The following is a 25774-nucleotide window of genomic DNA, read 5'->3' on the forward strand; positions in this document are numbered from 1 at the left end:
AAAGATGAATACCCAACTTTCCCATCAACATGGATGGGACTGGAGGAGATTATGCTAAGCGAAATAAGTCAAGCAGAGAAAGTTAATTATCATATGGTTTCACTTATTTGTGGAGCATAAGGAATAACATGGAGGACATTAGGAGAAGAAAGGAAAAAATGGGGGGGGGGAATTGGAGGGGAGAGATGAACCATGAGAGACTATGGACCTGAGAAACAAACAGGGGGAGGGGGGATTGGTTGGCCCAGTGATGGGTATTAAGGAAGGCACGTACTGCATGGAGCACTGGGTGTTTTATGAAAACAATGGATCGTGGATCACTACATCAAAAACTAATGATGTATTGTATGGTGACTAACATAATATAATAAAATTAAAAACTACAAAAAAAAAAAAAGAAAAAAAAATTACACCTGAAAGTGTTCCTTTTTTGTGAAGGGAAGCTGAGGCTTGGGGTATTAATGGGTTTGCTTAATGTGGCTCTGCTGGGATTAATATTTTGACTTTCTCTTCTGGTTGTCACCAGTTAGAAGTCATGTTATGAGGTTCAGTGAATGTTTGCTAAAGATGGACAGTGGAAATCCCCTTGCCCCACTTTCTTTGTGTTATATTTAAGGTTAATAAATGACTTTCCATCCTGGAGAGCTGACCAAAGTTTCATAGAGCCTCTTGTGGTGAAGTGGGATTTTCATTGAATCCATTCGTGAGAAATAATGGTTAAGACTTGGGTTTTAACTTCACACACTGTTTCTTCCCGCATAAGCACCCTGTAGCTTCACTTCTTTGTGACAGAAAAGGTTCATGATTCAAGAGGCTCTCTTCTTTCTTGCCTCTTCCTGGATGCCTGAGAGAAAATTACCTCCCCCCCCCCCCAATTTTTTTCCAACAAACACTTTCATCTCATTCCTTTTTGATGTTGTTGTAGCCATGTCATTATGGTAGCCAGATGGAGTTTTGCAGAATGATCTATTTGGTGAAAACTGATGAACTTTTACACCATAGTCAGTTATACTAGCTCTTTTCTGACCCTTCTGTTTTTAAGGGCAGTGGGAGTTCAATCTTTCATCTCTATATTCATTCTGCACAGTCACTGTGTGCTTATAATGTGTGAGATATTATACTAGGTTTCCAAAGACCCAAAGATGCCCAAACCCTGCTTTTAAGGGGCTTAATCAAGAAAGTGACATGTTTACACAGTAAAAGACTACCAGGCTGTATGTAGTCAAGGTACAAGAGTGAGAAAGCCAAATGTTGTGAGTATTCAGAGATGGAAGAGATTACTTTATCTTAGATTTAATTTTATTTCAAAATATAAAATATATACATACATGGGAAACTTTAACATCATAAGATAAAAAAGACACTGTTCTCCCTCCTTCAGTGTCTTTTCTTGGAAGCGACCACTGGTTAGTAGTCTGATATATTCCTAAAGATGTTCTCAGTGCATAGGATGGGTAGCAGAGGACAGTGGTGGAGTTGTCCTGGGTGAATGATCTCCGAGTAGTATTAAATCCCAGTTTCACCTTGAACTTGGACAAGTTAAATATCATTTTGGAGCCTTGGTTTCCTGAGGTGGGGGGTATTGTTGATAGCTACCTCTTAGACCTGTCACATTCTATACAGTTGTATAACCTGTTTTTATTTTTACCACGTGTATTATGAACATCTTTTAATGTTCACACACATGTGCAATAATCATTCTGTGACTGTTGTAGAGTTGCACGTTGTGACTGACGATCCTTATTGAATTATTCCGTTACTGCTAGACATACATGCTTTCTTATTTAGAATGGATTACTCTCTTATTGGGATAATTAGGACATTCTCTGGGGGGGGGGCAAACATTTGAGCTAGGTCGAAGGGTGCTTAGGAATTTGGAGTACACTGTTGGGCAGAGGGCATTAACAGGATGGCAAAGAAAGAGGCAGGAATTTATTTACTCTTTCAGTAAATATTTATTTAATACGTACTGTGTTTTGGAATAGAAACTGGAAATACAGTAATGAACTGGAAAGAGCCCCTGTTCAAAAGTGGCCTATGCCTGGTGATATGCATGTTTAGGGAATGGGTAATAGGGGGCTCTGGCTAGAACGGAGGTATATTTAAGGAGACGCATTGCTGCTAGAGCTTTTTCGAGAGATAGGCCAGTGGTGGCATGGTTCTGCAGCCTCCCTGTCTCCCAATGAAATATTACCAAGTGACTTTGCAAAGACATTTGTAGAGGTAACCAGACCTCTGCAGGATTTTGATATGAACTAACCAGCTTAGCTTCACAGTGGCTCATGATTCATACCTGCATTTTGGAGATAGACCGTGATACCCAGTCTCATTTGGGGGGACTTTGGAGAAAGTTCTGACACATTGTGGATCATCTAGTAAATACAGGGCATAATGATAGGTCAGGAAGAGTAAAATGTCATCTTATGCCTGGAAATTTAGGAGATCCAAGACTTCTTTATCTGTTGACCAAAAATCAAATGCTTTATCAGGTCAAGGCTGTGAGCCAATGAAAACACCTGGAATAAGCTTAAATACATTACTGGAATTGTTACTCTCATTCTCTAAATAGAGCTCCCTATAAACAATTTTTAAAATTTAAACCTTAATTTTATAAGGCAGAAGAATGTGGTGTATATTGAAAAGAAAGGTAATAAGGAAGAGAGTAGGAAAGGCCAAGGCAGTCTGGGGAGTGGGATGTGGTTGGGTGGGCAAGCCTAGACATCTCTTTAGTTTGTTCACTGCAAGGATTCTTTTGTACCCACTCCATTCTCAGAGACACAGACTTTGTGTGCAATCAGCATTTGAAGTGATGAGGAAGGGACTAAATCCAATGTCAAAGATTCTGCAGAGTTAGAGACATAAAAAAGAGATCTGGCAGAAGAGGCTAATTTTGAGGCATTAGTCCAATTCATTTCATTTTGGATATTGTTCTGGGAGTGAGGATTTGACACTGTGGTCAGAGGCTGTTCCTCATTAGTGTGGTGTCATAAGCATAAACCCCAGACATGGGCAAGGGTTGAATTCATGCCATGAAAAGTGTGTCTACTACTTCTCTGGCACCAGAAATATTTGGAAGCCAATAACAATAGGTCTATAGATGGCAGGGAAGAGGGTGTTTCCAGAAAGAAGCAGGCAGGATGTCCAAGTAAATTTGTCAAGATAAAAATGATAATTTTTTCACCAATTTTGAACCATATTAGTTATTGAACAAGATACAACGCTGCACAGCATTGCGTGCTGATGGAAGAAACTTGACTTTACTATAGTGAACTGCATTGATTTCTTCTTGTGCTAGTGTACATATCAGCCCAGAAAGGATGCTGCCGAGAATAATGGAGACTATTCTACAACCTACAGGGACAGCCTACACATGAAATTCACAGTTTACTAAGTCCTTCAAAGAAGGAAACTGTGGCAGGCTATAAATCAATCCTGTTATTAAAAAGCCACTGCTGCTTACACAGAGCCTACATTTCTACATGTATCCATCTGTTTTCTGGCCCTGGCTGTCCCACCATTTCCATAGCTGTCTCAAGTTGCTTACAGATAGGATGGCATTGCGGTTGATTCTCTTATTTCTGAAATGGAAGTGATGTTTATCCTCCACTTGTAACACAGTTTGACTCATATGAACTTGCTACTATTTAACCATTTATGACATATCAAGCTCAGTGGCTCAACCTAATAGTTTAGAGATACTGACAACCACCTGGATGGAAGATAAGTTTCTAAATTTGAAGTCTCCATGAGTCTGTAAAGGTGAACTTGTAAAAGATTGTGGCATTTACAAATCTAAGTAAACAAAAGTCAAGTATGGAACTTTGCTTTATCATTAGGGTCCTAACCACTTCTCTTAGGTTTTTCAGAAGACCAATGATGTAAAAACCCCGCTACAGTGAATTTGTCCTGTAGTAGAATTTATATATTTTATTTTATTTTGAAGATTTTATTTATTTATTTGACAGAGAGAGAGACAGTGAGAGAGGGGACACAAGCACGGGGAGTCGGAGAGGGAGAAGCAGACCCCCTGCTGAGCAGGGAGCCTGATGCCATGCTGGGCTGGATCCCAGGACCCTGATATCATGACCTGAGCCGAAGGCAGCCGCTTAACCAACTGAGCCACCCAGGTGCCCCAGTATAGTAGAATTTATATTGTTTTAGGAAGAGAAGTTAACCTTTGGGAAATTTACAGAAAAGTAGCATTAATTAAAAATAAGTAAGATCGAGTTCATGAAGACAGAATTAATTAAAAGTCAAAAGCTAGAACTGAAAAGTTAGTATAAGATTAAACATGAGTGACAGCTCTCTTACTTTAAAAATAATGTTTTTACTGAGGAAAATAAGTTTTTAAATTCTTACAATTAATCTTTTTTACAGGCTCAGGCTTCATTGTGATCAATAATTTGAAAAACTAAAAGAGGATCTATATTCTGCTAGTAACAGATTGCTGGAGAGGTATAATGACCCATAGCTTTGTAAATTGTTCAGTTACATGGAAGTGAATTAAGACTGAGTTAAAAGGTACCTTCCTCCATTGAGAATTAATGTATGAAGGAGGAGGAGTGATTTCTAAATCAGTAAACACAGTGACAGGAACCTGAGCAAGCTAGCCCCATCTTCACTCTCGGTCTCCCAGTCTACAAATACTGACTCTCCTCTTCTATAGATAAAAAAGCTACCAAAATGAGAGGGCAAATAAACAGTTGTAAAGTTTGACCTTTGTCAAACTTCACCCACCCACCCTAATGTCTTATTTATCACGGTGGTAAGAGAGCAAGTTTTATTTGGGGTAAGCTGAGGAACTGTGGATTTAAATGTAAGGCTCTTCATACTCCTAATGAAATAGATCTAATGCCTAATATAATTTTTCAAATAGCTTAAGGAACTATCCGTTAGCATAAAAGCTTTGTTTACTCATTTGCAATCACAGGAAATAATCTGTGCTGTTTTTCTGTTGGATCAGAGGGAGTTACTTAGCATGAGCAGGGTCAAGCTTGAGCAGAAGGATTTGCATTTTAAATGTGACAAATTTCTGTGGGGAAACTTAAGAGATGGTGAATAACATATTAAAAGATATTTATAAGGAGGGAAAAGTTAGCACCGTATTCTTTAAAATTTCTTTCATGCAAACTATACAATCAATCAGGATGAGTTTGGAAAACTCAGTTAAACTTCTTATACTGTTAGTAATATTTGTTGATGTATATTAAATTAATTAAAATAGAAAACTGAATCTTTCCTTTTTATAAGAATTTAAAAGGCAATGACTGTTTAAATTCATAGGCCAAAAAAAAAAATCTAAGATTTTAGTGACCCCCCCCTGGTTCAACTCATATTTTGCAGATAGTACTCCAGGTTATTTTGCATAAATAGAAAACTCAGACCAAAGGCTTCTATCCTTTATAAATGAGATGCTTTCACCTGATTTTTCCTTAAACTGGCTTAGAAATTTTAGCAATGGTTATGGTTAGTAATGGTTATGATTTTCTACTACTACAATTTGATTCTAAGACCTTGCAATCCATTACCTTATAAAAGTCTTATTTTCCTTGTTGTTTTATTCTAAAATTACATTCTTTTAACCAACTTCTTTAATGAAATTAGTGTACAATATAATATTTCTCTTCTTTTCCAGTTTTGCTGAGATATAACTGACATAAAACATCGTGTAGATTTAAGGTATACAATGTGTTGATTTGATATACTTATATAATGCAAAATGATGACCAGTGTGGTGTAGCTAACACCTCCATCATGTCACATCATTACTATTTCTTTTTTGTGGGGAGCTACTTCTATTTCTTCAAGAGTGAGACATGCATGACTGATGGATTCAGTGTTATACTGACAAACTCCCAGGCCCAAAGTCACCTTTCATACATCTCTGGATCAAAATGTAATGTTAAAATATAGGGACTATCCCTCAATGTGATAACATATTTTCTTATTTGAAAATTATTCCTATTAGCCTTTTGTGGCACAAATGTATGAACATTCTTAGGGTATGCACGAAGAATATAATGCAGGAGCTACGTGATAAAAATAAGTGTGCAAGCATATGTTTTGCCTTTATGAACTGTAGTGGGAGAGACCTTCTGCTAACATCTTTCTTGATGAAACTATTTTGTAACTTTCTGAAGGAAGCTGTTGGGACAACAACTCTCATGGGTGTGGAGGTCAGATAGAAAGGAAATGGGAAGAGCTCAGGGCACTGGGTCTTGATTGTCAGTTCTAAAGCACCACTACTTGAGACGTTTATGACTTTAACCGGGTGTAAACCACAGGAGTGTATAATGGGAAAAAGAATTCTACACAAATAGGCAATGAATCAGGTGACATAACAGCCTTTTTCCTCTCATTTCTTTGATGGTTTTCCTTAGGAAAAATCTACCATTGTTTAATTTTTTTTCCTGCTCCATTGTAAATACTTGCAACTAATTCTCTTGTCATTTTTTTTAAATAAAATAACCAGGATTTTGAGAGGATATCCTTTTAAAAGCAATTGATTGCTTCAGAGTCGAGAAGGAAAAATATTAAAAGTACGAACGAAAAAAAATTTCTGGAATCACTGAATTGACAGAACTATTTTGTCACTTGGTATTGAAGTTGCTTATTCTGAGTAATGTGTATCTACTGCTCTGGCAACTGTTAAAATAAACAAAGCTCCTGGAGGCAATAAAGAGCATTTAGAATGTACTTAGTTGAAATGGAGATTCTAAACATTTAAAGCATTGTCTCCCAGGCCATTAATAGTGAGATGTTGTTTGGCCTTGCTAAAGGGTATGAAGGAAGTAGATCACATCTGGCTAAAAATTCAGCTCCGAGAGCACTTACCTTTAATAACATAATCTAAAATTATTGCCTTCAACTATTATGGAAGGGCAAATTAAAATGTGCATAAACTTCTCCATGATCATATGGTAATGATGGGGGAAATTATTATACAGGCGGCCCTGACTTAATGATGATTCGACTTAACAATTTTTGGAGGGTAGTGAAAGCAATATGCATTCAATAGGAACCTTTTATTTTGAATTTGGTATTTGGATCTTTTCCTGGGCTAGCGACCTGCAGTGCAGTGTTCTCCCATGATGCTGGGCGGCAGCAGCTGCTCCCAGTCCATCCTGTGGGCAGAGGGTCAGTAGCCAACACTTACATTCTTACCATTCTGTATCCATACAGCCCTTGTGTTTGTCACTTTCAGTACTGAAGTCAGTCAGTTACATGAACTATTCAACACGTGGTTATACAATCCGCTTTGTGTCAGATGATCTGCTCAACTGTAGCATCCTGCACGAGTTTAAGGTAGGCTTGGCTGAGCTATGATATTCAACAGGTTAGGTGTATTCAATGCATTTTCAGCTTATGATATTTTCAACATACTTTGGTTTTACTGGGACATAACCCCATTGTAAGTCAAGGAAGATCTGTACACAAACTATAACCAAGTATTTTTATAAATGTTACACGGCCATCTTAACAACTTCATACCTGCAAGACATTTTTCCCCTTTCTATTTTGATAAACTAAATTGTCAAAGTCAAATCATTTCCTTCTTGGAGAATTTTGCCAAAACTGCTTACCAGCTTTCATCTTTAGAAAACGAAGCTTGTTAATGAGGAGAGTTCAATTGTTTACATTTCAAATGATGCTATTAATGTTTATGAAGCACTCCATTTGATAACTTGTTGACTCACAGTTTGTAATTGTGAGCTCTCTAGGCCTGGCAAGGTCTTTCTTTTGGGAAATTCCTGTCAACTGTTGTCATCCCTTTGGGGAGGTTCCACATAATTCTGGGTGGTTAAAACCAGGTAAGATAGTGAAAACTACAGTGCATTCTTCACCAAATCAGAGAATCTTTCTCCTTTGAACACCTTGGTTTGCAATTCAAAAAATTGTACTGTCAGCAGTCAAATTTTTGAGGCAGAGGGCGGAGGTCCAGGTGACCTGACAGTCTATGAGAGCTGTGTGGTATCCGGGAACGCCGTGCAGCCAGAATACGAGAGCTCCTTATGAAGAGTAATAAATGTGCTCCTGAACAAAGGCAACAGCATGTTTGGCAAAGGAGCTGTTCCTATTTGCCTTCTAAGGCTTTTCTAGCTCGAATGTGTTCTATTGACAAGTTCAAAGGCATATTTTGCCCTTGATGAGGATAACTCACTTAGAAATGTCATTCAGAGTCCCCATAAGTGTGGGGGAGCTCCTGAGTCGCAACTTTACACATAAAAAGTAAAGCAGAGAATTAAGCAGTTGGGCTACTGTCATCAGTCAAATGGGATAATTTCAGACAAAATAAATGAAGTTGGATTTTTACAAGTGACTTGATTTTTTTTTTAAGTTTGTGTATCTATTGCTGCATACAAATTACCTAAGTATTTAGCAGCTCAAAGCAGCACACTGTCTGAGTTTCTGGGAGTCAGGAAGCCAGGGGTGGCTCGGGTGGACACCTCTGGCACAGACTGTCTCACAGGGCTGTAGCCGAGGGGGTGGTGAGGACACAGCCTCCGAGGAGCTGCTTCCAAGCGAACTCATGTGGCTGTTGGCTGGTGAGGGCTGGCTACTGGCTGGAGACTTCAGTTCTTGCCATATGCGTCTCCCTGGGACAGCTCACAACCCGGCAGCTGGCTTCCCTCACAGTGAGCAAGGGAGAGGCAGATGGGCACCCAGGATAGAAGCCACCACGCCGGATCGTGATACTTTCACAGTTTCTATTCGCTGGAAGTGAGCCATTAGTTCAAGCCCCTATTCAAGAGCAGGGGATGACATCCTGGCGTGACAGCCAGGAGGTGGAGATTACTGGGGACCATTTGGAGGCTGCCTGTCACCCTGGGTTGTCCCTGTCTTCTCCTTAAGGTCTTTGGACTTTGCTATAAATAATGATAACTGAAGGCTGTGATGTGGGAAACCCAGAGCGGGCTCCGTTCTCCCCCCTCCAAAGTTAATCTTTGAGAATTTCCTCAGTAAACACGTTTCCACCATGCATAATATGAAACCTTACAGAATGAGGTTATAAAACCGAAACGGCAAGATACATACAAGAGCATTTGCCATCCTGTGGAGGGCAGGCTCCGGCTCACTGAACCCCTGAGGGTTAACTAGGGACAGGATGGACAGGTGAGGACATGTTGTCATGCTGGGGCCATGATGCTTCCTAATGATAGTGCAGCCTCGGGAACTGGACTCCCAGGCTCAAACCACTGCCTTGTTCCTTAGCTGCGCTTCCTGCTTTTTCTTGTATAGAAAGAGAGTAGTAACAGTCTCTGTAAAAGGAAGATAGTAATAGTATGAGTTAATGTACATGAAGTGTACCCATCAGGGCTTGACACAGAACAAGCACATTGTTGTAAGCTATTACTGAGATAAATTAACAGCAGATGGGTCTCTGAGAATGCTCTTTAAAGTGCTACGATCATACAAGTGGGTTCTATCTTAGTTTTTACCCAGAAATACTCAGAATTAGGTAACTTTGCTGCACCATCCTAATTTTAAGGTTGAAAAAAACACCCGAAGGCTAAAAAGAAAGAAACATTCCAGTTGATTAGATGTTTATGTTTGTTTATTGTTGTTGAAATGTCAGCTGTGGTGTTTTTATGTGACCAGGCACGCTGTGCACCTTAATACCCTGATTTCCTTCCCAGATGCCCTCACGTCTTTTTCATTCCATTTCATTCATTTATTCACTGTTCCTTCCTGGCGTGGGCATGAGCACCTCCTGCCGGGGACCATGGCGATAGCAGAGATGGTCACAGGCATCGAAACAGAGGCCTGTGACACTGAATGACAAGTGCTCTGGAAGAGGCACCGGGGAGTGAAATGCATCTGTTTGGGGAGATTGTGGACATGGACCATGCCATGACCCAGAAAAGGAAACTTGTAAGCCATGTAGCAGTATGCCTGATGGAGGAAGGATGGGAGGGTGTTGGCAGTCGGAGAGAGTGGTGTTGGCATGATCTAGAGGCAGGAAGCCGCAAAGCATATGGAAGATGCTGGCTGTTCAGTTGGGCAGTGGTGCAGAATGCAGGGAATGCATTGGTGGGGCATGGAGCTGCAGGTGGCCGCGGGAGCCCCGGCTTGCAGCCTTCGACCAAGGCTGACAGCCGGCACTCAGTTGACACCTCAAAGTGACAGCCAGTGCCTTCAGGTCTCTTGCAAGTCCACAGGATCTGGCCCCATCCAGGACTCTGCTGGCACCCCCACCTCCCCGTGGGGTTGTCTGGGGCAGGTCACACAGGTCAGGCCTTCTTTTCCAAGTCCCTGCCCGGCACCCTCTCCCACAGAGACTCTGTCAACTGGCTCACCTACCTCACCTGTTGGCCCACATCTCACTTTCTCCTTGACAATGGTTTACCTTCAGTGCTCCTACTGAATGCTGTAGTCAGTCCTCTCCACCCAGTGCCCCCTGCTCCCCCTTTCCCTGCTGACTTCCTGTTCACATAGTGCTTGTCTTCCAGCGTTCCTTGTGATTGACCTCTCATTATGTTTGTTGTTTATCGTACATCCCCCCACCAAAATGTAAGTTTCCTGAGGTAGAAAAGGATCTTTGTGGGTCCCAGTACATAGTGCATGCTCAGAAAATATTTGTCGACTGAATGAATCCCCAAATATCTTTGAATTATTTTTAAGGAGCTTCCACTATGGTTGAGAAATAAGAAGCAGAAGTAAAAAAAAAATCTAGAAAGTTCCAACATATGTTTTTATTCTTTTACATTGTCTTAATTATATGTTTTCCTGTCAGCCCCATCAATAGTGTGAAAGTTTCTTTCCATCTCCGGTCTTTCATAAAGGAGGTTAGGAATGTCCATGATGGTAAAAAAGTTACAAATATGTGCACGGTTCCTTTGGAATGAAGAAGCACTGTTTGTGGCTTCCCTTTATCCCTAAGACACCACGCCTCACTTTGCTCTACTGTGTCTCTGACTGCTGGCTTCTAGAGTAAACCATCCGAAGCAAGGGCTGGGGGCTGGCCTTTGCCATGCTTCTGTTCAAATCCTTCCTCAAGTCCAGCACTTCTTGATCTGGTCTCCCTGTATGGATACCATGTCTCTTGCCCTCTCTTTTCTCTCCTACCAGCTTTCCTTCCAACATTTTTCCACCTGTGTCATCATTAAACAGATTTCCTCGTGCTGCAGACTCATACTCAGTCCTTCTGATCTTTAGTTTTTCTTTAGTCATCCAATAAATTTATTTTTTATTGCTATAATGTGCTCATTTTCTTTCCGCATGGAACACTGCCCGCTTTCTTCTCCCTGAATAATAATGAGCATGCTTATGATAAATGCTCATGTTTTTGAGGGCTTCCTGTATACAAGATGCTGAGCCATAGGTATTATTATATATCATTCTATTTATTCCTCATGAGTCTATGTGTTAGAGACAGTTATCAAGTCTGCTTCACAGATGGCGAAATGGGAACCTGGAGAGGGAAGACACGCCCTTCGAGCAAGTCTCTGGAGTTCTAGCTCTGAGATAAGCGATGCAGAAGAAGGAGCATGGGGTCGGGAGCCTGGCAGACCCGAGGTTAATTCTAACTCGGTCAAATCCTAGTTGGGAGATTCAGGTGAATGATTGAGTCTTTCTGAGCCTGAGCATTCTTACTTATAAAATGATGATTAAATGAGATAATTTGTGTAAAGCCCTGCCATGGAGCATTGAGCAAATCTGCTTCTTCTATTTTCTTTCTCTTCTGTCTCCTCTCTTCCATGGCCAGGCTTACCTGAACATCCCAAACCCTCACCAATCCCATTGCCCTCTATATTTCTGTAACAATTTTAATTTCTCCAGCTTAATTTATGACTTATTTATGCACTGACTTCATTCAGGTGTTATATGGATGTTGCCTTCTTGGTTAGATTTTAAGAGCAGGGACCATGCATTTTCATTCTGCATTTCTCATTATGCTCACCATAGTGGTAAACACAGAATAAATGCTCAGTCTTTTCTTCCTAATTGACATATCTACTTAGGTCACCATTTGATCCAGTGGTCCCAGACGCAGTAACCCACACAGGCCTGTGCACCCTGGTTCCAGCAGCCTGCCATTATTAATGACGTTCTCCCTCTCTTCTCTCTTCCCAACTGCAGCGTGTGCGTTCCGGTACAATGGGCTCTCCTTTGTCTACCTCATCTACCTCTTGCTCATCCCTTTGTTCTCAGAACCAACAAAAACAACGATGCAAGGTAAGAGATGTTTGCTGTTCCCTACCATGCTCTGAATGAGTTTTGCTGGGCTGTTCGGTTTGTCTTTATCTGATGGAAGTGATGCTGTCTGTGCATCATGCTGGTCCATCTAGGAGCAGGCATCAGGCATTTGGGTGGCTGCAAGTTGAGTAGTGTGGAGCTTGTTGGTGACACATTTTTGTCACTTACACAGCTATCCTCCCATACAAGTTCCCGAGTAGGTCTTTATTGGTAGGCTTGCATGTATCTGGAACATTTTGGCTAGTTAAGACGAACTCAATGTATTTTCAACAAAATAAGGCAGAGGGTGGAGCAACATTGGCACATGCGTTGCATATTGGGTTGCTGGGGAGAATGTGGCAGGAGGTGGGAAGGAGGCAGAGCATCATCTTACATTTCCAAGCCACGTAGCAGGAGAACTGGGTAAGACCGGGTCCCAGTTATGACTTGTTTATACATCAGCCGAGATCTCTTACATATGCCTCAATTGAGTACTGAAAGAGAGTAATCTGAGTCTGAGGGATAGTTTCTCAAGCATGTCACTGCAAAATTGTAGATCCATCTCCCATTGTTCTGCAAGAATCTGCAGGCATAGAAGAGAATGTGACTGTTTCTTCTAAGGCTCTAATTAGGAAGCATGGTCTGGCTTGTAAATTTATATATTTGAAGTTCTTCCACAAGGATAAACATTAAACCACACCAAATCAATTTAATAGTTTAGCTTTCCAAACAATACCATCCGCAACAAGGACTGTGCCCAGTGTCTTAGGTAAGTGTGACGGCTGTATATTAAGCTGGAAAAAAAAAAAAAAAGGAAGTTGTGTTTGACCCCACCGACAGAGTGGCATGGGAAAGGCCATTGGTTGTCCTCAACTCATGGTGGTTACTGTTCAGGAAAAGAAGTGAAGACGGTGGTACGCAGAACACATCACGGCTCTGCTTTTCCCATTCTCCCCCTTAGCTATTGCATCTATGTGTATTATGTTTCCTCATCTGAATAGTTAGGACTGCAGATGCTATGATGACTTCCCTGCCTGAGGAAGACCTTAAGTGACAGCTCTTCTAAGTCACTGAAATCCTTAACACATAAAGAAGAGCCGGAGGAAAGTGAATGTGTACAAATCCTCCTCAAACCTCAAAATGCCGGTTCACGTGACCACACCCAGTCTAGCCTCATTCAGACAGTTCAACATTAACAAAGACATTGAAACAGACTGGTTTTGGGCCTCAGAGCCGAGATTATAACGTATAGGCAAGCTGTATTTCATGGCTTGGATCATAAAATATCATACACATTCAGGAGAAAGTGCTTTAAAAATGAGTAGCTGTATAGATTCAATTAAATTCTCTCTTCCTTTTATATCAGGGTGTCTGCTTATTATTTTATGTGGAAATCAGGTAATGGGGTTTTGCCCTTCAGACATAGGGGACAGCACCTGGCTTTGTGTTCTTCTCGGCTAACCAGCCCTGCTTTCCGTCGGGCTGCCTCAGTCCCTGTAGGAGTTGGTGTGCAACTGTGTCCAAAGTGTGGGACAATCAGCCCATTGTGTATACCCGGGTGCACCAGGGACCGATGTCAGGAAGCTCAGAGGTGAAACATAAAATCAAAAGCAAACAGCAGCTCTTCTCTATGTAAAGAAATATCCTGAGTTAACAAAATGTGACCAGGTCAGTGCACAAACAAAGCACAATGAGCACCCATACGTGTCTGCTGGTGCTGCTCCTAATGCTGGAGAGGGAAGCACGGGGCTCGAAAGGGAAACCCACAGGCATCTTTCCAGTTAGTATTATGGAAGCAGTGTTGTGATTACTTTCCTCTTTCCTGCATTTCAGTGCCAAGCAGCGTGACTGATATTCAACAGAACCTCATTTATTTATTTATTTGCTTGTTTATGGAAACACAGAGGGTCTCTAGGAGAGGATGTTCCACACTTTTTTTTCTGAACATGCAGGGCTCGCAGTCCAGGCATTTCTAAAATCTGTGTTTTGAGATATCCCATGCTGGGCACTTCTGGCTGTGCACAGTCCAGGACATCGAAGGTGACGTGGCATGGACACAAGCAACGATGGGTCTGGAAGAGTGACCGTGGTGTGGCCTTTCTGGAAGACTCAGGCTCACACATACTCAGACCTTCGAGTTCATGTTCACACACATTTCTCCTGATTCAGTAAGAAAGTACATTGTCAGACTGAAAGAACTGTCAGCAACCTCCACACCACCTGCTCGCAGACAGTCTGCCTGAAACCACGAGTGAATTCGGACTGCCTCTGGAGCCAACGGTGTTTGTGCACATTGGCGGGACCATGAAATGACGTAGACCCCCCTGGGCTGGAAGTGTGGTGCAGACCTGTAAAAGTTACTCCGTGCCCTTCTGCCCTGCATTTGGTCTGTTGGATTTATTTTTTTCTCGTGGGATTATTTTTCTTCTAAGTGTATCCATAGAGGGCCCAGCATGTGGAGAATTTCCCAGTCGTAACTCGGAGAGTGTTCCTGTGGCTTCGTTCCTGGGATAGTTCTTTTTTTTTTTTTTAATTCTATTTATTTATTTGTCAGAGAGAGAGAGCACAAGCAGGGAGAGTGGCAGGCAGAGGGAGAAACAGGATTCCCACTGAGCAGGGATCCCAATGCAGGGCTTGATCCCAGGACCCTGGGATCATGACCTGAGCTGAAGGCAGTCGCTTAACTGACTGAGCCATTCAGGCGCCCCATTCCTGGGATAGTTCTGAATGTAAATCCCACTCTCTCCACTGTTGTTGTTTAAGACAGGGATGTTGCAAATGACATTACAGATAAAGGGCTGATATCCAAGATCTATAAATAGCTTCTCAGACTCAACACTCAAAATACTAATAACCCAGTCAAAAATTGGGCAGAAGACATGAACAGACACTTCTCCAAAGAAGACATCCAAATGGCCAACAGACACATGAAAAAATGCTCAACATCACTAGCCATCAGGGAAATCAAAATCAAAATCACAATGAGATACCACCTTACACCAGTTAGAACGGCAAAAATTATCAAAACAGGAAACAACAAATGTTGGCGAGGATGTGGAGAAAGGGGAACCCTCTTACACCGTTGGTGGGAATGCAAGCTGGTGCAGCCACTCTGGAAAACAGTATGGAGTTTCCTCAAGACGTTAAAAATAGAGCCACCCTATGACCCAGCAATTGCATTACTAGGTATTTACCCCAAAGATACGATGTAGTGAAAAGAAGGGGCACATGCACCCCAATGTTCATAGCAGCAATGACCACAATAGCTAAACTGTGGGAAAAGCCCAGATGCCCTTCAACAGATGAATGGATAAAGAAGATGTGGTTCATATACACAATGGAATATTACTCAGCCATCAGAAAGGATGAATACCCACCATTTGCATCGACATGGATGGAACTGGAGTTGATTATGTTAAGTGAAGTAAGTCAAGCAGAGAAAGACAATTATCATATGGTTTCACTCATATGTGGAACATAAGCAATAGCACAGAGGACCATAGGGGAAGAGAAGGAAATCCAAAGGGGGAGAAATCAGAGAGGGAGATGAAACATGAGAGGCGATGGACCCCAGGAAACAAACTGAGGGTTTCAGAAGGGAGGAGGAGGTGGGGGGAGGAGGTAACAGGGTGATGGGTATTGAGGAGGGCACGTGCTGTGATGAGCACTGGGTGTTATACTTAACTAATGAATCATTGAACACATCAACTAATGATGTGCTATACAGTGGCTAACTGAACATTAAAAAAAAAAAAGACAAGGATGTCTACTTATTTTGATCTCAGTTGCACTCCGCAGCACCCAGAACACTGGAGTGTTATGGAGGTGCTCCCCATGCCTGTGACTTAGCGAAGATTTGCTGTGAGGCTGGAAATGACAGCGTCCTAGAGCAGGGAAGATCAGGGGCAGTTAGCAGCCATATGCTGAGATGGTGTCAAGTTAAAAAGAAAAGGAATCAGAGTAAGGATGGTGGCTTGGCAGCTTACTCGTGGGCCTCATGTGAACCACTGAGACTAGAGTCAGAGGAGCTTCTAGGAGTCCCCGAACATGTTCCGACAACCAGCGGTGGAGGCCTTTCCACAACGCACGTGCTGTCTCTTCACAGTCACTGATGGACCGGGGACTCCCTGTCTCCCTGGGAGGTCTTAGGCGGTTCTTTCCTGGGTAGACCTGAAGTCCGCCCAGCTGCACGAGGATACCCAAGCCGTAGTATCCAACCCAGAGCAACAAAGAAAGAATTAACAGAGGCTGGAGGATTATAGTCATTAGAAGATCACATAATTAGATTATAGTAATATAGTGATGGGATTGGCTTCAGCTACATCATTTTGTGGGTCTTTTATAAATCTAGGATTTTGGAATTCTCATTTTTTTCTGTTAAAGATCTTCAAATCATGGAACACTACATCAAAAACTAATGATGTAATGCATGGTGATTAACATAACATAATAATGAAAAAAAAAAGTGTAATTACCTTAGTAGGATTGTATCAGTTGGGGCCCCACCAGAAACCACAAGCCACTCTAGGTACTTTTAAGAGGAAACGTGATGGAGGGGGTGGGTTACCAGAGATGGTGGAAGAGCTAGGAAGTGAAAAGGAAGGTTGGGGGACCTAGGTCTCAGCAGAGCAGGGAGGAATGGGGGAAGAAAGGGGGTCACGAGTAGGACTCGGAAACTAGAACCACAGGTGGCGGTCAGGGAACCGATCTGTGCAGACAGGCCATGACTAGCACTCTTCCTGTTAGTCATGTGCATCAAATGAGACCGTTTCATGTTCACTGTCAGTAAACTACCTATAGCTTTTCAACTGTGAGGGGGGGTGGTGGAGGGGATTGTCTTTCCCTTCATTCTGTCCCCTGGAGGCGCTTCCCCCCCGTCAGAATCTCTTCTAAGCTCCCGTGTGCGGGAAGCTGAGGTGGAAATTTGGAATCCCCTCGGAGGACTGAGGCACCATTCCTCAACCCTCAGAAGGCCTTGTCTGTAACAGTGCACAGTGGAATTTCTCCCTGTGAATTGGTGGCTGAAGGGGGACTGACCCCCCCACACACAAACACACACACACACATGTGCATGTGCACATACACACAGGTGTGCACACTCAGCCCATGGAGGGCACACACCTTTGATCTGCCCCGGGTCAGTGTGCAATTAGTTCCCTCAACAGACCCTCACCTCTCTTCTTGCCTTTTGAATTTCCTGGGCAAGTCATATTTCGGGGCAGCATGTCCCCTGAGCTCACTGATGTCTCTTGGAAGCCACTCTCACTGGGCTTGGAAATCTTTGTACAGTATCTAATTCTCTCGGCTTCTTCAATATTCTCTTTCATATCCTCCATGGGGCAGGGAACCACAGTTTGAAAACAAACATCCATTGCCATGGTGTTCACTGAAAAGTGAGGGAGGCTTGGTGCCTCAGCTTTTTAGGGTTGCACCTGAAACTGAGCCAGAGCCCTATTTTATTTTTATTTATTTATTTTTATTATTATTTTTTAAGATTTTATTTATTTATTTGACAGAGAGACACAGCGAGAGAGGGAACACAAGCAGGGGGAGTGGGAGAGGGAGAAGCAGGCTTCCTGCAGAACAGGGAGCCTGAAGCGGGGCTCGATCACAGGACCCTGGGACCATGACCTGAGCCAAAGGCAGACGCTTAATGACTGAGCCACCAGGAGCCCCCCAGAGTCCCATTTTAATACATTTATATAGAGAGTCTCTTTCTCTTCTAATATGTAAACTTCAAGATGGGAAAGATTTTGCTGTTTTGTTTACTACTGTATTTCAGGGACACAGAAACAATGTCTGGTGTATAGTAGGCAGTCAGTAAATATTTATGGGATGAATGAATGAATAAATGAATGAATTTATTCTCAGAGCCTCGCATTTTAGAAGCATTTATAAACACAGCTATGCTTACCTCAATATCCATAATAGCAAACATCATAGAACAGTTTATTGCATATAACTGTCCTTTGGAGACAGAAGCTTAGGGTAGAATGGGCCTTGGGACTTTGCTATTTTAGATTTAATTGGGATCAGATGATCATGAGAAATTTAATAAATCAAGATGTTTTATGCTTTTACTTAAAATTATAGGCATTTTCTTTAAGCATATAATATTGTGGGAAGGGAAATAAATCTTTTTCTGCTGTTTACTTAACAGTGTGCTTTGCATTCAGATTGAGACTGCACTCCATTAAAGATGAACTAATATATAATTAGCTGCAGGTGGCCCAAACATTCGGAGTTGAGGAGCTGTTAAGTTCTTTAGCCAGACACGGGTTCCCCATACCTTATGGCATATGGAGTACACCACATCAGTCAATATGGTGGAAGAGTTGTATTTTGTTTGGATGGAATATAAGTAATAAAACGTACGAGATATGGAAGAAGGCCATGCTACATGCTCAGTATATATTGGCTAATAATAATATTATTTTGAAGAACAACATCATTACTTTGAACATCAGAGTGAGCAAGATTTAGATATCTCAGTCTCATGTGTATGACCATCGCCAATATTTATCTCAGGACTTTTCCTAGTGCTCTCTAAATATTCAGCTAAGAATTATGTGATTTCCAGGGTTTCTTGCTAACTAACATTTAAGTCAAGTAACCTGTTAATAGAGAGCCAATAGCTCTACCTACTAAGTACATATTATTATTTGGATGCATGAACTAATTTAATTCTCGCAATGACCTTTTGAGGGGGCTGCTACTATTATTAAAAACTGTTAACAAAAAATCCTCGCAGTCAGAAACTGAATTCCAGGTGGGTTGAGAACAAGCCCCAGGACACACAGGTGCCATGTGGGTGGCTGAGTGCTCTTAGCTACTGTCTTGTTCTGACTCATACCCAGGACAGAACAATGTCCTCTGGAGATTTGCGAGGGACAAGGGAAACCTAGTCGCTTAATGAATACTTGATGGCTGATAGATTACCAGGCCCCGGGTACAATGGTCTGGAGAAATAGTTTGAGTATATTTAAAGGAGATATTTTAATTGGCATTGGTGACACACATGTTACGTTATTAAAGAAAATACATCTTATTAAGTGTGACTGGTTATTTCCTTCAATAACTATTAAGTGAAAGACTACACTTCACACAACACTGTGTTTGGATTTGTGGAGGATAAAAAAGGAGAAGAAAACAGGGTTCTTCACTGGAGTAGCCTCCCAAACACTGGATATTATGTATCTCTTCGAATGAGAAACTCTTGCAAAGAGGTCATCTTTGGAAGCCATATACTTATTCAGTGATGCTGTAATTTCTCTAACCTGATCTCACATTACTTCCTTGCAGTTGCTTAAAGAGTTTGCCTTGAGTAGGCTCAATGGTCGCAAGCCATTGTCCTTTTAAGGTGGGCCTGATATGCGCAACATTGGGTGTCAAGTTCAATGGGAAAAAAAAACTGATGATGAAATTATGTCAATTTTAGGGGGAAAAAAAGATAAAACCCAGAGTATTTAGTATAGACAAAGTATCTGAAGGTCACTCCTCATTATAAATGAGGTTTAAAGTTTCTTTGAATGAGAATACCATCTTTGATACACACAAATGACAAATACACATGGAGCATCTTTCCATAATGGGTATATGTAGATGTAAGGATATATTACCTCTAGGATGTCATTATGAAATGAGATACCCAGATGAGAAGGCAGAATCCTGAAGGAAGCAGGGATTAACTAGATTTGCTCTGGACCCTTGACTATAATAGGTAGTGCCTGCTTGACCCAGACCAGAGAATCAGATGTAATATCTGGAGATGTGCCCGAACAGAAGATGTTGGTAATAATAAAAGTAGCCAACTTTTATGTCACAGGTACTGTTCTAAGCACTCCTTATATACTAACTCATTTAATTAGAAGATAGAAAAATGATTTATTGAAAGTGCAGAACCTCCATTCTGGAGTGAAAAAAACACATTTATTGTGAACTGGATTATAAATCCACTTAACTAGGAATACCACATACTAAAGTACTGGTATGACTCCGCTTTATTAAGGCCTTGGTGGGAAAGCTACATTAGTGAGACTTAGTCACATTTTGGCCAGTCTAGATTCCTGTTCTCCTTTGCCATCCCACTTCACCGAGGCTTTCCATGTGTCCACAGGAGTCCTTCCCCATAAAGCTGGGATAGACTGCTTCCTTTCATGTACCTGACCGTAAATCCTTAGGTTTTGACTCTGTAAATGTTCAGGGTCCAGAGCGTTTTTCAGTTGGTTCCAACAGGAAATTTTACATCTTTTCATATACTCTTGATAAATAGTAGTTCTAATATTAGAGACGTACATCTAGCTACAGCGTGAAATTTGTTATTTGCTAGAAATTGCTTCCGTCTGCTTGCTTGGTCCTGCTAGCAAGTTATCTTTGGTAATGTGTTCTCTTACAGGCTGGCAGATAAAAGGGTCTTATCTTACTAGTACTGTTCAACTAGTACAGTCACTTACTTATTGGGGGCTACTTGCATAAGAATTCTCCAAATTACAGGACAACAGCACTCCCTGGGCAATATTAACCATTGACCTACAGGAAGAATAGCTTAGAAGCATCATCATCTCATCAGTTCACATGTGAAATGTTTACATCGCGCACACACACACACACACACACACACTAAGGCAAATGGAGATAATTGTTGTCTAAGGTGTGTAATTATTTCTAACGACAAAGTTGTCTTCTTGTCTCTCTTTCCGAGAGCCTTCTTTGCAAATGTTAGGCCAAGTTTGGGCAACCCTGTGAGAGATAAGAACAAAACTCCCAGTGGTGGGGAAAGGGAAGGACCTTGGGTGCCTGTGTGGATCTTTCTTAAGTTTTGTCTCTTCAGTTACGATGGCTGGCTCCTCCTGGTGTAGGTGGGGCATAGGTAGTGGGCCTAGGTCTGTGCCCAGGCCAGTCAGATTGCCAGAGGAATAACAGAACAGCACACTACCAACCATTTCCGGCTTTGCCCTCAAATATTTTTCAATATGTGGTTTTGTGGAGGAGACCTTTTTCTTCCCTGTGATGAAAGAAGTGAGTCTCTGAAATATCTTTTTTTTTTTTTCCTAATAAACTTTGCATTGCTATTTCGAGCAAGATACCAATTTCCCTGGTATAATTCCTTGCATTTACACACACAAGTTACTAAGAACGTATTTTTTTCTGGTCGTTGGGATCTCTTTCAACATTTGGCAAGGGGATAGAACTAGGGAGGGGAGTAAAGGAGAGGCTTCATTGTGCACTAGTGACAATGGTGAACAAGTGAAGTTTTTAGCAGGCCGAGTTAACTTTTGTAAATAATGGCCTAAGTTATTCTCAGATGACAGGGGAGAAAAAGGTATTTTCTTCTATCCGACTCTGAACAAGGGTCTTAGTTTAGGAGGAAATTGTACTGTACTAACCATAAGAAGTCAGTGTGTGTGTGTGTGTAAAATAGTCATCAAAAGGACCTTATTCTGAGGTTCTCACCCACAATGGACTATACCAGAATCACTAACGGCACCCCAAGAAAAGAAGAATGATATTCAGTTTGCCTACATGAAGAGGCAAAGAGATCTGCTATCTTGTAAAAACATATTTAGACATCGGAGAGGAAATAGTAGAGGATATTTAAAACTGCTTGCATCTGGTTTTTGTTAAAAACACTGTTAGTCTTTATACCATTAGACTTATTATTACTATATTTTATTATGTCATAATAAAGTAAAAAGCAAGAAAATATTTAATTGAGTAAATTATTAGGTGTTTTACTATGAATATCAACTCACCACCAAGAGGAGTGCTAACAAAAATAATGAGATGCTTGTTTCTTGGATTTTTGAATGAATTAATTACAGGTCCTTTCTGGGGGATGGTACAGATGTAATATTCTATTGTTTTGAATTTGGCAAACACTGCTCAGTCAGACAGAGGGACTTCCAGGGAATATACCTGTAATTCTCAGCTCAGGAAACATTGGGTCATGTTATCTTATGACTAGGGGTAGGTTTTTAGGGGTCCCACACTTTTTGCTTTATTTGGCTGTGATATACCAAACCTAGAATATGGCTTCAGCTGTTGCTCACATGCTGTCCTATCATTACAGTGAGGCAGTTCACCTGAATTGATACCAGTTTGTTGACCTCATCTTCAAATTACTGTTCTTTGTTTATTCATTTGACAAACATTTACGGGTCCCTACAGGCCTTGTACTGACTGGACAGTTGGATGTACTAAAGGTAAGTAGAACAGGCCCTCTGTTCCTAGGATATGAATCCAGCTCTGCCATTTATTAATTTCATGGTCTTGGGCAAGTTCCTTACATTCTCAGAGTCCTTGGCACTGGCCCTAGACACAATACTCAGAGATCTACGTGAGGGGAGGTCGTGTTCATGGGAACCTAGTTGTGTAATATGTGCTGAATCGATGGATAAAGAGCTCTAGAAATCATAGATCCTTTCCTACAGTTTTTATTGTGGTCAACATACATTGTTATATTAGTTCCAGGTGTACAAATAGTGATTCAGCATTTGCATATTTTATGAAGTGATCACCTCTATACATCTGACTAACAACTGTCACCATACAAAGTTGTTATAATATTATTAACTGTATTCCCCATGCTGTACATTGCATTCCTATGACTTATTTATCTGATAACTGGAAGTTTGTGTTTTTCCATCCTATTCCCCAATTTCATCTATCCCTTATCTTCCTCCAACAACCACCAGATTGTTCTCTGTTTCTGTAAGTCTGCCTCTCATTTGTATTTTAGATTCCATATATAAGTGAAATCACACAGTATTTGTTTTTCTCCATCTGACATACTTTACTTAACACAGTATCTTCTATGTCCATCCATGTTGTCACAAATGGCAAGATTTTATGCTTTTTTATGGCTGAGTAATATTCCCATGTTTGTATATACTGTGTGTGTGTGTGTGTGTTTTTCTTAATCCATTCATCTATCAATGGACGCTTAGTTTACTTCCATATCTTGACTAAGTAATGCTGCAGTGACCATAGGGTGCATTTATCTTTTTGAATTAGTATTTTCATTTGCTTTGTGTAAATACTTAGAAGTGGAACTGATACTGACTGTATCAGTTTACATTCCCACCAGCTGTGCAAGAGGGTTCCCTTTTCTCCATGTACACACCAAAAATGATATCTCATTTTGGTTTTGATTTGCATTTCCCTGATTGATTAAGGATACTGAGCCTCTTTGCATGGGTCTGTTGGCCATCTGTAGGTCCTCTTTGGAGAAATGTCCATTCAGATCCTCTGCCCATTTCTAAATTGGGTTGTTTGATTTTTTGATACTGTGTTGTATTAGTTCCTTATATATTTTGGATATTAGCCCTTATTGATTAAATCATTTGAAAATATCTTCTCCCATTCAGTAGGTTGCCTTTTTTGTTTGGTTGATGGTTTCCTTTGCTATGCAGAAGCTTTTTAGTTTTATGTAGTCCCATTTATTTAGTTTAACTTTTGTTGGCCTTGCGTGAGGAGAAAGATCCAAAAAACTATTGTTAAATCTGATGTCCAAGAGTTTTTTTATTGCCTATGGTTTTTTTCTAGAAGTTTTACTGCCTATGGTTTTTTCTAGAAGTTTTATACTTCTGGTCTTACATTTAAGGCTTTAATCCATTTCGAATTTATTTTTGTGTCTGGCGTAGAAAGTAGTCCAGTTTCATTCTTTTGCATGGAGCTGTTCAGTTTTCCCAACACCATTTATTGAGGAGTCCTTTCCCCAGTGTATATTCTTGCCTCCTTTGTTAAAGATTAACTGACTGTGTAAGTGTGGGTTTATTTCTGGGCTTTCTATATTGATCTGTGTGTCTGTTTTTATGCCAGTACAACACAGTTTTGATTACCATAGCTTTGTAGTATAGTTTGAAGTCAGGGAGCATGATACCTCCAGCTTTGTTCTTCTTTCTCAAGATTGCTTTCAATCTTGATTCAGGGTCTTTTTTGGTTCCATACAAATTTTTGGATTATTTGTTATAGTTTTGAGAAAAAATAACATTTTGATAGGGAAGGCAGTAAATCTGTAGATTGCTTTGGGTAGTATGGACATTTTAACAATATTGGTTCTTCCAATCTATGAGCATAGAATATCTTTCCATTTATTTTCAATTTCTTTCATCAGTGTCTTAGAGTTTTCAGAGCACAGGTCTTTCACCTCCTTGCTTAAATTTATTCCTACATATTTTATTCTTCTTGATGTAACTGTAAATGAGATTGTTTTTAAAATTTCTTTTTCTGGTAGCTTATTATTAGTGTATAGAAATGCAACAGATTTCTGTATATTAATTTTGAATCCTGTAACTTTACTGAATTCATTTATTAGTTCTGATAGTTTTTTAGTGAAGTCTTTAGGTTTTTCTATATATAGTCTCATGTCATCTGCAAATAGTGACAGTTTTACTATTTTCAATTTGGATGTCTTTTATTTCTTTTTGTTGTCTGATTGATGTGGCTAGGACTTCCAATACTCTGCTGAATAAAGTGGCAAGAGTGGACATCTTTGTCTTGTTTTCACCATTGAGTATGATGTTAGCTGTGGGTTTTTCATATATGGACTTTATTATTCTGAGGTATGTTCCCTCTATGTATGCTTTTTTGAGATTTTTTATCATAGTGGATGCTGAACTTCATAAAATGCTTTTTCTCTATTGAGACAATCATATGATTTTTATTTTGTTTGTTTGTTTGGTAAGGTGGTTTGCTAATTGGTTTGCTAATACTTTGTTGAGGATTTTTTTTTTGCATCTATGTTCATCAGGGATATTGGCCCATAATTTTCCTTTTTTGTGGTGTTTTTTTCTGGTTGTGATATCAGAGTATTGCTAGCCTTATGGAAGGAGTTTGGAGCATTCCTTCCTCTTGAAATTTTGGGTATAGTTTTAGAAGGATAGCTGTTAATACTTCTTTAAATGTTTGGTAGAATTCGCCTGTGAAACCATCTGGTCTTGAAAACAAACTTTTATTTGTTGGGAGTTCTTTTTGTTTTGTTTTGTTTTAAATTTTTTATTGTTATGTTAATCATCACACATTACATCATTAGGTTTTGATGTAGTGTTCCATGATTCATTGTTCGTGCATAATACCCAGTGCTCCATGCAGAATGTGCCCTCTTTAATACCCATCACCAGGCTAACCCATCCTCCCACACCCCTCCCCTCTAGAACCCTCAGTTTGTTTTTCAGAGTCTATAGTCTCTCATGGTTCGTCTCCACCTCCGATTTCCGCCCCCTTCATTCTTCCTCTCCTGCTATCTTCTTTTTTTTTTTTCTTAACATATATTGCATTATTTGTTTCAGAGGTACAGGTCTGTGATTCAACAGTCTTGCACAATTCACAGCACTCACCATAGCACATACCCTCCCCAATGTCTGTCACCCAGACACCCCATCCCTCCCACCCCACCCCCCACTCCAGCAACCCTCAGTTTGTTTCCTGAGATTAACAATTCCTCATATCAGTGAGGTCATATGATATATGTCTTTCTCTGATTGACTTATTTCGCTCAGCATAATACCCTCCAGTTCCATCCACATCGTTGCAAATGGCAAGATCTCATTCCTTTTGATGGCTGCATAATATTCCATTGTGTATATATACCACATCT

At 40.7% G+C, this 25774-nt stretch overlaps 1 protein-coding gene across 1 annotated transcript in view; it reads left to right on the top strand.

Annotated features, from left to right (window-relative positions):
• Nucleotides 1-25774, top strand: part of PIEZO2 (piezo type mechanosensitive ion channel component 2) — a 330637-nt gene that overhangs the window by 54737 nt on the left and 250126 nt on the right. The window contains exon 2 of the mRNA XM_081802552.1: nucleotides 12082-12177. Coding sequence (XP_081658678.1) covers nucleotides 12082-12177 — 96 coding nt within the window. The remainder of the gene's footprint in view (nucleotides 1-12081; nucleotides 12178-25774) is intronic.

This window comes from Leptonychotes weddellii, chromosome 13 (genome assembly GCF_054177405.1).
Source record: "Leptonychotes weddellii isolate Sample4059 chromosome 13, ASM5417740v2, whole genome shotgun sequence".
NCBI lineage: Eukaryota > Metazoa > Chordata > Mammalia > Carnivora > Phocidae > Leptonychotes > Leptonychotes weddellii.